Raw genomic sequence first — 13,633 nt, 5'->3', positions numbered from 1 at the left:
CAGAACCAAGGGGAGTCTCCTGGGAAACCCCAGAATGAACGAGCATGTGGACAGCTATGAGGCATCTTCAGCCAGAAGTTCCAGGAGGTGGAAAAGGGAATTCCAGAAGATCAAAGAATCAGTGGTGGACTTGAATGTGGAACCCACCCTCTGCCTCTCCTGGCCCTAGACTTCTCCCGCCCGCACCCCTCTGGTTCTGTCTCCTTCACAGTGACTCTTCCTCTGTGGACCCCAGAGTTCAGAGTGGCAGGCCTCTCTAATCAGTGCCCACCAGGACTGTGACCTGGGTAGTCCACGTGGCTGTCTCCTCAGGTGTGCCATCCCTGGGAACATGAGGCATTTTCAGCCCTGTCTAGGTACTCTGTTCCTTTCCCGCCCTGTGAGTGGCAATGTCTACACAGTCTAAACACAGGGCTAGGCCCAGTTGCCTCCCCCAGTTTTTGCTGACCGTTAGGGATTGGGCTTTCGCTATGGACCCCATTTGATCTCCTTATATCTCTGCAGAGGGCTACACATAAGATCCTTTCACCCGGAAACCCCACATGCTAATGAAGCCTCTTTCCGACCTGGTCACAGACTCTGACTGTCCCTCCTGATTGTTAAACTGTGCATGCCAAACATGCCGGCACACGCCTTTAATCCCAGAACTTGGGAGGCCAAGACAGAACGATTGTAGGTTTCAGGTCAGCCTGGGTTGTTTAGTGAGACTGTCTCAAAAATAAAATAGAGAATGGAAAAGAGGAAAAGGTGGAGGAAAGAAGAGAAAAGAAACCTGACTGTGGAGCTGGGGTTGTGACTCAGTGGTGGAGTCCCTGCCTAGAATCCCCCAGTGAGGGGCTGGGGTGTGGCTCAGTGGTAGAGCCTCTGCCTAGAATCCCCCAGTGAGCCGGGCGGTGGTGGCACACACCTTTAATCCCAGCACTCGGGAGGCAGAGGTAGGCAGATCTCTGTGAGTTCGAGGCCAGCCTGGTCTACAAAGGGAGTTCCAGGCAGGTTCCAAAGCTACAGAGAAACCCTGTCTTGAAAAACCCAAAAAAAAAAAAAATCCCCCAGTGAGGGTCTGGGGTGTGGCTCAGTGGTAGAGCCCCTGCCTAGAATCCCCCAGTGAGGGTCTGGGGTGTGGCTCAGTGGTAGAGCCCCTGCCTAGAATCCCCCAGTGAGGGGTTTATTAGTAGAACACTTATGCATGAAGTCCTGAGTTCCATCCTCAGTCAGAGAGAGAGAGAGAGAGACAGAGAGAGAGAGAGAGAGAGAGAGAGAGAGAGAGAGAGAGAGAGAGAATGGAAGAAAAAAAAGATAAAGAATGAATGAGCCTTTGCTTCCCTTTAGCAAGTAACCAGAAAAGTTTTCAGCCAAAATACTGAGGAGAAAAAATTTCAGGCAATGAAGAGTTGGGAGCACTGAGCGCATTTGGCAGTCCCCATAACTCACGCCTTGTTTTTTCTCACTGATGCTCACTCTTCTCACGTTGTGTGTTTCTTTGAATGTCATCTGTCCAGAAGGAGAAAGAAATAGTTTATTTCCTGCTGTGCAGAGGGTTGTAGTGCCCTTGCAGATTTTAGCATTGTGCTAAGAGTAGCAAGTAGGCGACCCAGATGTGGAGAGCAGAGAGAGGGTGTGGCTGACCTTGAGGGTTGTGGCTGACCTTGAGAGGGTGTGGCTGACCTTGAGGGAAGGTCTCCTGGGTGAGGGTGGGAGAAATCATGTCATTGGAAGAAAGGGGGTGCTGGGGATCACAACTTATGTTCCCAGCAGGCTCACTTCATTGCTTCTCTGGGAGTGAAATCTAGGACAGGCACCCTACTACTGAGCCACACCCTAGCCCCTCATTGAACCACACCCTCAGACTCTCACTAGGGGATTCTAGGCAGAAGCTCTACCACTGAGCCACACTCTAGCCCCTCATTGGGGGATTCTAGGCAGGGACTCTACTGCTGAACCACACCCCAGCCCCTCACTAGGGGATTCTAGGCAGGGGCTCTACCACTGAGCCACACCCCAGCCCCTCACTGGATAGTTGTAAGCAAGCACTCTACCCATTGAGCCACATCTCCAGCCACTGGTTTTTCTAAGCTGATTCAGGCTGAGCTTGGGCTCATTCATGGCTCAGGCCAACCTTGGACTAGCTCCTACTGCCTCAGCGTCTTGAGGGCTAGGATTACCACGTCTCACTGTGCCCTGCTAAGTTCTGTTTTTGTGTAGATGCTGTTTATCTGGAGCCTAGGAGGCGGGGACTGGAGGTGGCTATATTGAAACGGTAGCCTCCCTCTTCTTCAGAGACCCATACTACTGATACCAGTCCTAAGGACAGTCAGAAATGATGGTAGCTGACCTTTCTTGGGTGCTCCGTAGAGGTGTCAGTGGTTCTGAAGTACAGTGTTTGGGGCATGCACTTCATGCTCCAGCCTTAGGATACTCTGGTTTCTGGCTTTGACTTGCCCAGAGCCTCGGCCTTTATTTAAGCAACACACGGGAAAGCCGCCCCCGCCACGTGAGAGCTGGACCTCTGGCATCGGGGAGAGTCCCTTCATTACAGTTCTGTTTATTCAGAAGTAGCTGTGTGGGAATCAAATCAGTCACCTAACGATCTGCTCTGAGTTTCAGGGTTGGGATTGGGCAGCTTCAGGCCCAGTCACAGCTCCACATGAGCTGAGTCCTTTTATCTGTTATTAACCCCAAGGTAAAATTTCTTTTCCTAGGGGGCCCGTTTCAGCCAACTTGACTTGGTGGGCAAATGCGTTTGGGATTGTGTCCTGGGGATTGGGAGGCACCATGCACAAGACAGGGTCTTCCTGTTCCTTCTGCACAGGTGAAAAGGGACAGGGCCCCCAGCCCTAGCGGCCACAGCCTGGCTTTGCCAAGTGATGGGAAAGCCTTGGCAAGCGGCTCGTCAGCCCCACTCCTGGCCAGGTTTAGCATGACTCATTGGCTCCAGAAAAGGAATATAAATAAGCACCGTCACACCTTGACAGGTTGACAGGAGTGACAACCGGAGTAAATCCCCGTATCCGAGACTCCGAGGGGGAGAGGTGATTTAGCAGAACCCGCTTCCGTCACCAGAAGAAAATAATTAAGGAACACCGTGGTGGAGAGGGAGACGGAGCGGCTGCAGCGGGTCCCTTCTGGTGAAGGGATCTGTCATCGTTGGCAGCAGGAGAGGACCCCGCCTGCCAAGGAGAAATGAGCTCTGGAAGATTGTGCTGAAGACAGGGGATGGGATGGGGGGGGAGAGGCCGGTGAAGATGGAATAGACTCATCTATTGTGAAGGGCCACTGGGCGAGGGCTTCACCTCTAAGCCGGCACCCGCTGCTCACCCCACTTCTGCACAGAGCTCCCCCCACCAGGGAGAATTGTTCATAAGCTTTCCCATGTGTATATGCATGTGCTCACACACACATAGATTTGGGGATACCCAGAAAAGCAGGCATGCCCTCCTTTGTTCCAAAAGGGCACCACTTGTACCCAACCCAGCAGAAGAAAGTGAGAGAGAGTCCAAGGTCTGCCTCTGCTTCCCTGGGTTAAGGTTTGGGTATGAAATGGCCCCCCACGGGCTTGTATTTTGAACACTTGGGTACCAGCTTGTTGTACGGTTTTGAAGGCCATGGTGCTTTAGGGGATGGGGTCCAGCAGGGAGAAGTGGGTCACTAAAGGTAGAATTTGAAGTTTATACCCACATCTCGTTCTGCTCAGTCCACCACTGTGGGAGGAGTCTGCCTGATGCTACTATTACCATGACTACCACATTGCCTACCCGGCCATGGTGGACTAAAGTCTCTGAGGCTGTGCACCAAGATAAAACCTCCCCCTGACTTCAGTCACAGCAGTGAGAAGGTTCCCAATACATTCCCTCACTTAGGAGCTGAAGAAGGTTCTGGAAGATATGCATGGTAGCCCACACCTATGGGCCTAGCAAGGAGATAGGAGCAGGCGGTTTGTGAATGGGGGGCCAACTTGGTGTAAAAGTGAGACCCTGTCATGGAAAAGAAGGTTCTGGCATCTGGGGAACTGGTTTAGTTAGCTCAATGTTTGTCGTGTGAGCATCAGAACTGGGGTTCGGCTCACAAGCATCGAAGTAAGAAAGCCAGGCCTGGCGGTGCTGGGATGTAGGATCCCAAGGGCCCAATGGCCAGTAAATCTAGCTGAAGTAATGAGCACCAGGGTCAGTGAGAGATGCCCATGAATAAGGTGGTCAGTGATGAAGACTGTACCCTCACATGCACGCATGCACACACACACACACACAGATACACACACAGATGCACACACACAGAGATACACACACACAGATACACATAAGTGCACTCACATACACATGACAAAGTAAGGTAGAGAATAGTTGAGGAAAACACCAAATGTGTTGACTATTGTGGCCACACACAGTGATGGTTCCAAAACTTCAGGGCATTTAGGCTTTCCATCCCAGAAGGAGCCTTGGTTGGCCTCCTTGCTTGCTAGCGAATGAAGGAGATGTGGGGCATAGCCTCAGACTGGACACCACAAGATCAGGGTCATAGCACTGAAGCCAAGAAACTGGATCCCACAGAGAAATTCAGAGAGTCGGGGTCAGCAATGACTTGAGTGTCCCCCTGTCCACTTACTATAGCCACTGCCCTCTGCCCAATACACAGAGACATCAGGGAGAGTGCTGGCCTCTCACACCTACTCCTTCCCTGCCGGGAACCAGTCAGGTATGGCTGAGCACAGTCCTCTTTGCTTGTGTGAGAGGCAGCTGTTTCTCTGGTTGTGACCAGATTGCAGCAAAGTTTCAGGGCACAAATGTCCACTTCAGGACCCAGGACCAGAGTTCCTGGCATCTCAGTGGACGGGTAAGATCTGAAGTAGGAGATCCCTCAGCAGAAGATCTGCCTTCCCAACCGCGGATTGCTGCCCTGCACACCGAATGATTAGAAGCAGAATCCCCTGTCTTGGCCAAAGACTAACTTTCCTAGAACACGCTGCCCTGGGTGACCCCTGCCCAACCCAATGGGCAGAGGGAGCATTCCAGAGCTTGACCAATGTCATGGTTTGGATATGAAGTGTCCTCCAAAAGGCTTGTTTTGGTTTGAATGTGAAAGGTCCTTCGCAGACTTGGGTTGTTGAACACTTGGCCACCTGGTGGCGCTGTTTGAGGCTGTGAAACCTTGGGGACGCATGACCTAGAGGGTTATATCCAGCCTCAATTTGGGCCTACGATCTCTGGTTTCCGGTCAGCTGAGAGAGAACAGATTTCTTCTCAAGCACACACAGAAGCCAGGAAGCACTGTCTCACCCACGATGCATTTGTGAGTCAAAACTACATCCTCCTGTGGTTTGTGTCAATAACAACAAAAGTGTTAGTACCAGGTTCGTGTGTTAGAGGCTTGGTCCTCAGCTCCTGTTCCTACTTAGGAAGTTCTGAGAACTATGGATGGTGAGACCTAGCTTGACAGAGTGGGTCACTGGAAGTAGGTCTTTGAAGGGATCTTGTCCCAGGCCCTTTCCTGTGTTGCTCTCTCTGTTTCATGGTCAGCTGTGAGTTGACCAACTCTCCTCTACCACATGCTTCCACCCTCCTCTACCCCCATGACACTGCGTCCAAGCCCATGAAGCCAAGCAACCATGGACTGGTCCCTCTAAAACAGCGGTCTTGATTAAATCTTACCTTTTTTAAAAGTCTTTATTTATTTTAATTTTCCGTGTATGGGTATACGCTGTATGTATATGTACTACATATGTGCAGTACCCACAGAGGCCAGAAGAGGGCGTTAGAGTCTCTAGAGCTGTAGTGCTGGGAATTGAACCCAGGTCCTTTGGGAGAGCATATTTCCCCTTTTAATTGGTGTATACCAGGCATTTTGTTATAGCAACCAGAAAAGTAACAAACACAGTCAGAGACATGCAGATCTCTCTCCATCTTTACCACATCACCAATCAGCATTGCCCATGCCTCGGCTCTGCTCACACCTTTAGGGGACACCAGGATAAGCCAGATACGGACATCATACCCCTGAGTGTACCGAGAAGACCAGAGCTATGACGGGGATGTCAAGGCAAGGGAACCTCCCAGGGATTAGGGAGTGCCTTTCTTCCACATGCTTGATGTGTACAAGTATTGTCATCTTCAAGTATGGAGTAGGCTGTGGTGACAGGCATGGAGAGAGACCGGATGGAGCTTTGTATTAAGTACTCTGAGACTTGATGACAGGATGGGATGGAGGGTGGCCTTAAGGGGTCGTGCATGTTGAGCTGGGCAGGTATGTGGTACTCTACACTTAACTTCCATGGTGTAACACGTCTCTCTCCTCTGTTGCTTTCCAGGCATGAAGTTCAGCATGAGGCCCCAGCATGTAAGTTCTGAGAACCCCATAAATCGCAGGTGCCTGGGGGAAAGTAGGAGAGGACAGGAAAGACAGTTCAGAGCTTAAGGTAAATCTGTTTATAGGAAGAAGAATGTGCTGGGTCCTTTCCAGGAGCCTCGGGAACAAAACCTGGGACTTTGGGTCCATGAATTTCCCTTCTCTGTGAGTCGGCTCCTTTGGACTGAGCTAACAGACTGTCAATCCGAGCAAGCCTCCTGCAGGCCACCATCTCCCTCCGCCCACCCTAGCCAACCGGACGTTCCTGGAGGAACTGCACCACCTTGTGGTAGAAATTATATTTGCCGTTCAGGTCCCACATTTTTGCACTTTTGTGTAGCTGGCAGGTCTTAGACCAGAGAGGCTCACACCAGCAACACCAGCCTGTCCTCACTTCCCTTTCCTGGAGAGAAATTTAAGCCAGAGTGGTTAGAAGCCCCTGCCACGTGGAGGGCCAGGGTCATGTGACCCTCCATGCCCAGGTGTCCTAAACATCCCTAACCACTTCTCTCCTTGTCCCAGGATGGCCACTTGAGGATACCCACAGAAAGGGTCACACACAATTTACCTAGCGGATCCCCAAGAGGCCTCCAACTGCAGGTGCCTGACCAGCCTCAACCTCACCGGAAGGCGAAGGCGGCGGGGTCTCCTTCGCGACTCCGGCAGCGCAGGCGGAGACTGCTCATCAAAAAGATGCCAGTTGCAGGGACCATCCGAGGCAACAACTCGTCTGAGACCTTTGTCCAGCCGAGACCCAACACCATGGACAGTCGCTGGATCAGCCTGCACCAGAACCAGCAGGAGCGCAAACGTGTGATGCGAGAAGCCTGTGCCAAGTACAGGGCCAGCAGCAGCCGCAGAGCGGTCACTCCGCGCCACGTGTCCCGCATCTTTGTGGAGGACCGCCACCGCGTGCTGTACTGCGAGGTGCCCAAGGCAGGATGCTCCAATTGGAAGCGAGTGCTTATGGTTCTTGCAGGGTTGGCCTCATCCACCGCCGATATACAACACAACACTGTTCACTATGGCAGCGCCCTCAAGCGCCTGGATACTTTCGACCGTCAGGGCATTGTACACCGTCTCAGTACCTACACCAAGATGCTCTTTGTCCGGGAACCCTTTGAGAGGCTGGTCTCTGCCTTTCGAGACAAGTTTGAGCATCCGAACAGCTACTATCACCCTGTCTTCGGAAAGGCTATCCTGGCCCGATATCGGGCCAACGCCTCGCGGGAGGCACTGCGGACTGGCTCTGGTGTGCAGTTCCCGGAGTTCATCCAGTACCTGCTGGATGTCCACCGGCCCGTGGGCATGGACATCCACTGGGACCATGTTAGCCGGCTGTGCAGCCCCTGCCTCATCGACTATGACTTCGTGGGCAAGTTCGAGAGCATGGAGGAAGATGCCAACTTCTTCCTACATCTCATCCAGGCGCCTGGGAACCTGACCTTCCCGAGGTTCAAGGACAGGCACTCCCAGGAGGCTCGGACCACGTCGAGAATCACCCATCAGTACTTCGCTCAGCTCTCCTCCCTGCAGCGACAGCGCACCTATGACTTCTACTACATGGATTACCTGATGTTCAACTACTCCAAGCCTTTCTCGGACCTGTACTGAGGGGTGAGGCCTGCTGGTCAGGGGAGGGCTTTGCCTGCCCACTCACCCGTGCGTAGGCACGCCCTAGTCTCTAGGAGCTGAGCTAGACTGTGGGTCTCAGAGGATGTGAGGTGTGGTGACCGGCCCTAGGTGGGGGGACAGAGGCCCAGACAATGGACCTTGACTCTTGTCCCACACCCGTTTCCTCATTGTGTTGGCTGAGCTTGATAACATGGATGCTCCAAGAGCTCAGCCAAGATGCTGACCAGGGAAAACTGAGGGCCCCAGCGGTAAGGGATGTCCTGCCTTCCCTTAGCCTTTGCCTTGTACCAAACCACGTGGTTTGCTGCTTTTCTATGACCCAGGGGGAGGCCGGAATAAAGCACATGGTTTTCAGAGCAGTGGTGTCTACTCCATGTCATGCCGTGAGGTCACAGGGACCTTGCTTGTCCTACGCTCTGGGGAGTTTTAGAATTTTATTTTTCAGATTTGTTTTACTTTTGAGTCTATGTGAATATGTGCACATGAGTGCAGGTGTCTGTGGAGGCCGGAGGCATCAGATTCCCCCAAAGCCAGAGTTATAGGCAGTTGTGAGCCCCTGGAGGTGCTGGCAACCAAACTCTAGTCTGAACTAGGAGAGCAGAATGAGCTCTTGGCCGCTGAGCCACGACTCCACTACCTGTTCTGTGAAAACAGGATCTTTCTGTGTAGCTCTGGTTTGGGGCCTGTGGGCGGGGTTTCAGCCAAACCACCTGCGGGCCCTCCTAGAGAGAAGTCCCTGTGGAAGAGACAGATCTGTTCCCACCGAGGGAGGTGTGTCACTCCTTACAGGAGGCCCTCTGAGGACTGCAGGAACAGGGGCACACACTCTGCCAGCTGCCCACTAGGGCCACTACTGGGGCCCATTTGGCACTGAGAACAGGTCAGTTCCTGTGGTTTTCTCAATTGGGAGTGATGTCCTCCGCTTCCTGGACATCTGACCTAAGCTGACTAAGGCTATAATCTGCACAGCCTTGACCCTGGCCATAACTCCAGCCCTATCTATTCACCTGACCGAACACTTCAAGGCTGGTGGTTACCCATCCTTTGGGGAAGGGGAAGGCAAAGCTGCAGGAGAAACCACTCCTAAAGTGTATAGTTCTATGTTAGAACTGATTCTGAAACTGTCACCAGCCAGAGTGACAACAGAAAGGTCCCAGTGTGGGTAATGTTGGTACTTAGCATGTGGGTGTGATGGGGGCTGTGTGGATCGCCTGTAGGGAGGTGGACGCACTTTGTATTGGGGGCAGATGTTTTTGCCTGTCTCCCCAGGACTGCTAGGATCCACCAGTCCTCCTGGGAGACCCACTGATGAGGGAGCTGCTGTTGGGTCCCTAAGAAGAGACAACACTGAGTCCCCAAGGCAGTAGATGCGAATCTAGTTGGCCTTCCACACTGGCTGGAGCTAGTCCATCTCCATTTTGCCTCCACTGTGGACTCTGGAATCTTCCATTGATTGGAACAAGTAGCTGAGGCCACATTCTATCCAGGAGCCCTGAGCAAGCATGAGGCTGTCCTCTGGTTCCAGCTGGAGGTGACCATCTGATGGCGAGGGACCCAGAGGAACAAGGAAGCAGCTAAAATCATAGCCGGAGGGACTTGAGATTCATTTAAGGCAGATGTCCAGAGGCCCAGAAAGCTGAGAAGGCTGTTCCTCTACCTGAGCCAGAACCGGCTCCAGACCCAAGTAAGAGATGTCAAGAAGGACCTGGCTCACTGTGCCCAGAAACAGCAGGCCCTGGGCTCCAGCACTCACAGAGGGGAACTGGATTCACAATGCAGAAAGTGTCCCTGGTCGTGGGGGCATGTGGCAGAGCCTGGGGCAGGGAGTCAAGTATCTACTACTCAGCAAAAGGACACCCGAAGGCCCAGCTGAGCAGCCTGCACTGTGACTTGGTCTGCTCCTGCACAAGAGTAGGAGAGAGAGAGAGAGAGAGAGAGAGAGAGAGAGAGTCAGGGACAGGCTAAAGATAAGGCACGTCACATTTTTCAGGGGCACCCAGGCCTGAGCTGGGCAGGCCTACATGCAATGTATCATCTATTAGGGGTTATATTATAAGGGAGGGGGAACAGGTCACAGGTCTCTGATAATCATAATCATCACCTTGATGGCCCCCAGCATGGCCACCAACTGAAGGCCACAGGTCCAGCCCTGAGGCCCTACCCAGAATTCACTGTGGTATCTCCAGCATCCAGCCTCATGGGCTTGGGGCAGACTGTGTAACATAGGAAAGAATGTGCGTGCATGCCTGTGTGTTGTCTGTCTATATGTCCTTCTGTATCACTCCCTATGCCTAGGTGCCTGTGTGGGTGGGATCATGGACAATCCTGCCCCCTCTTCTCTCTGGCAGCATCTTGTGTTCACTACCCAGTCCTGTCCCGTGTGCCCACCATGCTCCCTGAAAGGGGGCCACAGGATCAGAGACTAGGAAGGGTCATGGGTGTCAAGAAAGCTCATCAAGTTTGGAGACTAACTGCCCAGTCTCAGGTGTCCTCCTCTAGTGTGATCTGTCACCCTAGGAACACACACACATACAAGTACATGCACGTGCATACACACGATACCCACCAGGTCTTTGAGTGGCTGAGCTTCCCTGGATACAGAAGTCATTGTCTGGATAGAGTCAACAACGTCACTAGGAAACACGCACACCACACACACAATCTATCTATCATTGTCTGGATAGAGTCAACAACCAGAACTGCAGAGCCCAGGGTTGCTCCTGGGTTCTGAAAGTAGAATCCATCTAAGGCCTTCAAAAATCCAGACAGGTAGCCCAGTGAGCCAAGCACGTTGTCTCTGCCAAGTGGCTTGACTGGAGCCAACACAGGGACTTCATAGGTGCAGTACCACTCTTGACCAGCAGGAGGGGCTAAGTCCTTACTCCTAAACAGACGCCTGTGCATCCCAAGCTGGGCCACCAGATGGCAGCAACATTACAGAGTCAGGTGGGTGACGGGTCCAGACGGAAGGAATTGCAACCCCAGTCTCTCTACAGTGAAATTTCAGCCTCCACAGAGCCCCTGGAAAGACCCCGGAGGCAACTTTCAAACCCACCAGTTCCAAAAGACCCTATCTCTCCCGATACCACGTTCCCCAGCACCTCGACTTCTCTCACCCCTCATACCGGCCCAGCGCGGGGTCACCAACACCAGGCAGGCGATCGTTTCCATCCATCCAGTAGGTACGAGGTATTATTCTCTGACCTCACTGGCAGCATGTATAAATCACACACGCACGCGCACGCGTTCGGACACTCGAGTGCTACCTCCTCTCACATTGACACGCACCTGTCCTCTCAAACACAACCAGAACAGACACACGGACACACGCGCGCGCACGCGCGCACACACACACACACACACACACACACACACACACACACACACGCTCATGAGCTTCACCTCTCCCCGTATTTAAATAAATGGGAAAGCCCGGATAGCCCCTCCATCTCGCCAAGCATAGGCGTCCTTTCTGCTGGGTCCTGTTCTCCTCCCAGCTCCCAGGGTTCTCTCCCATTCACCCCATCTCTCTGCCTCCTCCCCCTCCCCCTTCCAGACATAAGGACCCAAGCACAGTCCTTATGCTTTCCCATTCACAGAGCACAAAACCAGTCACTCCATCAAAAACAGAAAACTCAAGGCATAGCCGGGCGGTGGTGGCGCACGCCTTTAATCCCAGCACTTGGGAGGCAGAGGCAGGCGGATCTCTGTGAGTTCGAGACCAGCCTGGTCTACAAGAGCTAGTTCCAGGACAGGCTCCAAAACCACAGAGAAACCCTGTCTCGAAAAACCAAAAAAAAAAAAAGAAAACTCAAGGCATGATGGTGCACACCAGGTAATCCCAGCGCCCAAGAGGCTGGGACAAGCTTGGTCGTGTGAGACCAGCCAGGGCTGCACAGTGCGACCTCATCTCAAAAATAAAGAAATAAGCCAGGCAGTGGTGGCTCACACCATTAATCCCCAAGAGTCAAAGGCAGGAGGATCCCTGTGAGTTCAAGGCCAGTCTGGTCTACAGAGAGAGTTCCAGGACACCCAGGGCTACACAGAGAAACCTTGTCTCAAAAAAATCAAAATAAATAAAAAAACAAATCTTCCTCCAGGGTTGCCTCAACCCTGCTCTATCTTCCCAACAAAACTCTGACTCCCCTCTTCTACCTGCTCTTTCTCTGGAAACACCCTCCCACCTCCACCCCCACTATCACCCCACTCCCACCTCTTTCTCCGTTTCTTCAGCTGCCTCCAGTATTCTGAGTTCAGCAGTCACTCACCTGCCTGCATGCCGCACCCCCATCCCCAGAAGAGAGCTCTGCACTGCCCCTATACTGTGTTCTTCACCCCCTGACCTCCAGCGGCTCTCCACCCGCCCTGGCTAACTACCTGCCCCACGTCTGCATCAGCACACAGAGAGGCTGTCTCAGATCCCCTGCCCCACCCAAGCCTCACCTCCTCCATTCCAGTGCCTCCACTCTCAGGACCCTGCCTCCTAAGGGAATCTGGACGGCATTCCCTTTCTCCCTTCTGTTCTTTTTTCTTTGCTTTCTTCTTCCTATTACCGTAGCACGTTGCTACCCTAGGCTAGGCTGGCTCTGGATGTACTTAGTAGCCCAGGCTGGCCAGGCTCACCACCCTCCCGCCTCCACCTCCTCAGTGCTGGAATCAGAATCGTGCACCCTCATGGGCTAACCAAGTTCTTTCACCTGCTTGGAGCTGTAATCTACACCACACCATTGTCCTCTTCGGCCTGGGCTCTTGAAGTAGTAAAAAGGATGGCCAGGTGTGTTGGGTCACATGTGAGGTCTTGCCTCAGCCTGGCCTACGAAGTGAGTTAAAGACCAAGCAGGGCAACAGAGTGAGGCGCTGTCTCAGAAAATAGTAATGGGACTGGCAAAATGGCTCAAGAGGTAGAGGCACTTGCCGCTAACTCTGACAATCTAAGTTCAATACCCAGGACCCACACGGTGGAGGAGGGAGCTGACTCTTAGATGTTGTCTTCTGATCTCCACACATACATAAAGCAAACAAATAAATGTAATAGATTAAAAAGAGGAAGAACTGGGATATTGGTCGAGCTTTGGTCTATTGCCTTCTTAGACTCCCCAGTAAGAGGCTGGGGATGTGGGTGCCTGTTAAAGCGTTTGTTGACATGCTGAGGTCATAGGTTCAAGCCACAGAAGACGCATAAAATCATGGTACTTACAGGCTTACCCCATACTGCTCTGCATATTTCATGAATATATTATCTTATTTACTTGCCATTACCACCCTGTAAGATAGACACAGTGCAATTACAGCCTCCCCAGATTTTTAGAGATAAGGACCTTGAGACACAGAGAGGTTAAACAATTGCCTGAGGCCACATAGCTACGCCAGGACTGTCTCCATTCTCAGCGCCAGGCAATTTGGTCTGCTGTCCAGTCCTCACCTATCTGAATACTTCACTGTTCTCGTGGGGGATGGTTTGTGAGAGCAAATTAGGAATCCAGCAGTCTCCGGAGCAAGGGAAAGACAAGATCTGCTGGGAACAGAAATTCCAGACACTGTGGAGTAGCTGCCGGGGTCTCTGATGAATGGCCTGCCTCCCCCACTATTGCTGGAAGGTAGCATGGGGAGACAAGAACTCACCCACCCAGCAAGTGTGATGGGAAAGAAGGAGACAGATCCT

The 13,633-nt window shown here is 52.5% G+C and overlaps 1 protein-coding gene across 2 annotated transcripts in view; it reads left to right on the top strand.

Moving 5' to 3' along the window:
- Chst8 (carbohydrate sulfotransferase 8) overlaps nt 1-8,308 on the top strand; it is a 137,650-nt gene extending 129,342 nt beyond the window's left edge. For both annotated transcript variants that reach the window (XM_057762108.1, XM_057762109.1), the window contains exons 3-4: nt 6,299-6,327; nt 6,859-8,308. In XM_057762108.1, coding sequence (XP_057618091.1) covers nt 6,299-6,327; nt 6,859-7,950 — 1,121 coding nt within the window. In that variant the 3' untranslated portion in view covers nt 7,951-8,308. The remainder of the gene's footprint in view (nt 1-6,298; nt 6,328-6,858) is intronic.
- The last annotated feature ends 5,325 nt before the right edge of the window (nt 8,309-13,633 follow it).

This window comes from Chionomys nivalis, chromosome 2 (genome assembly GCF_950005125.1).
Source record: "Chionomys nivalis chromosome 2, mChiNiv1.1, whole genome shotgun sequence".
Lineage (NCBI taxonomy): Eukaryota > Metazoa > Chordata > Mammalia > Rodentia > Cricetidae > Chionomys > Chionomys nivalis.
Note: the sequence above shows the minus strand (reverse complement) of the source record. Positions and strands in the feature narration are given on the sequence as shown.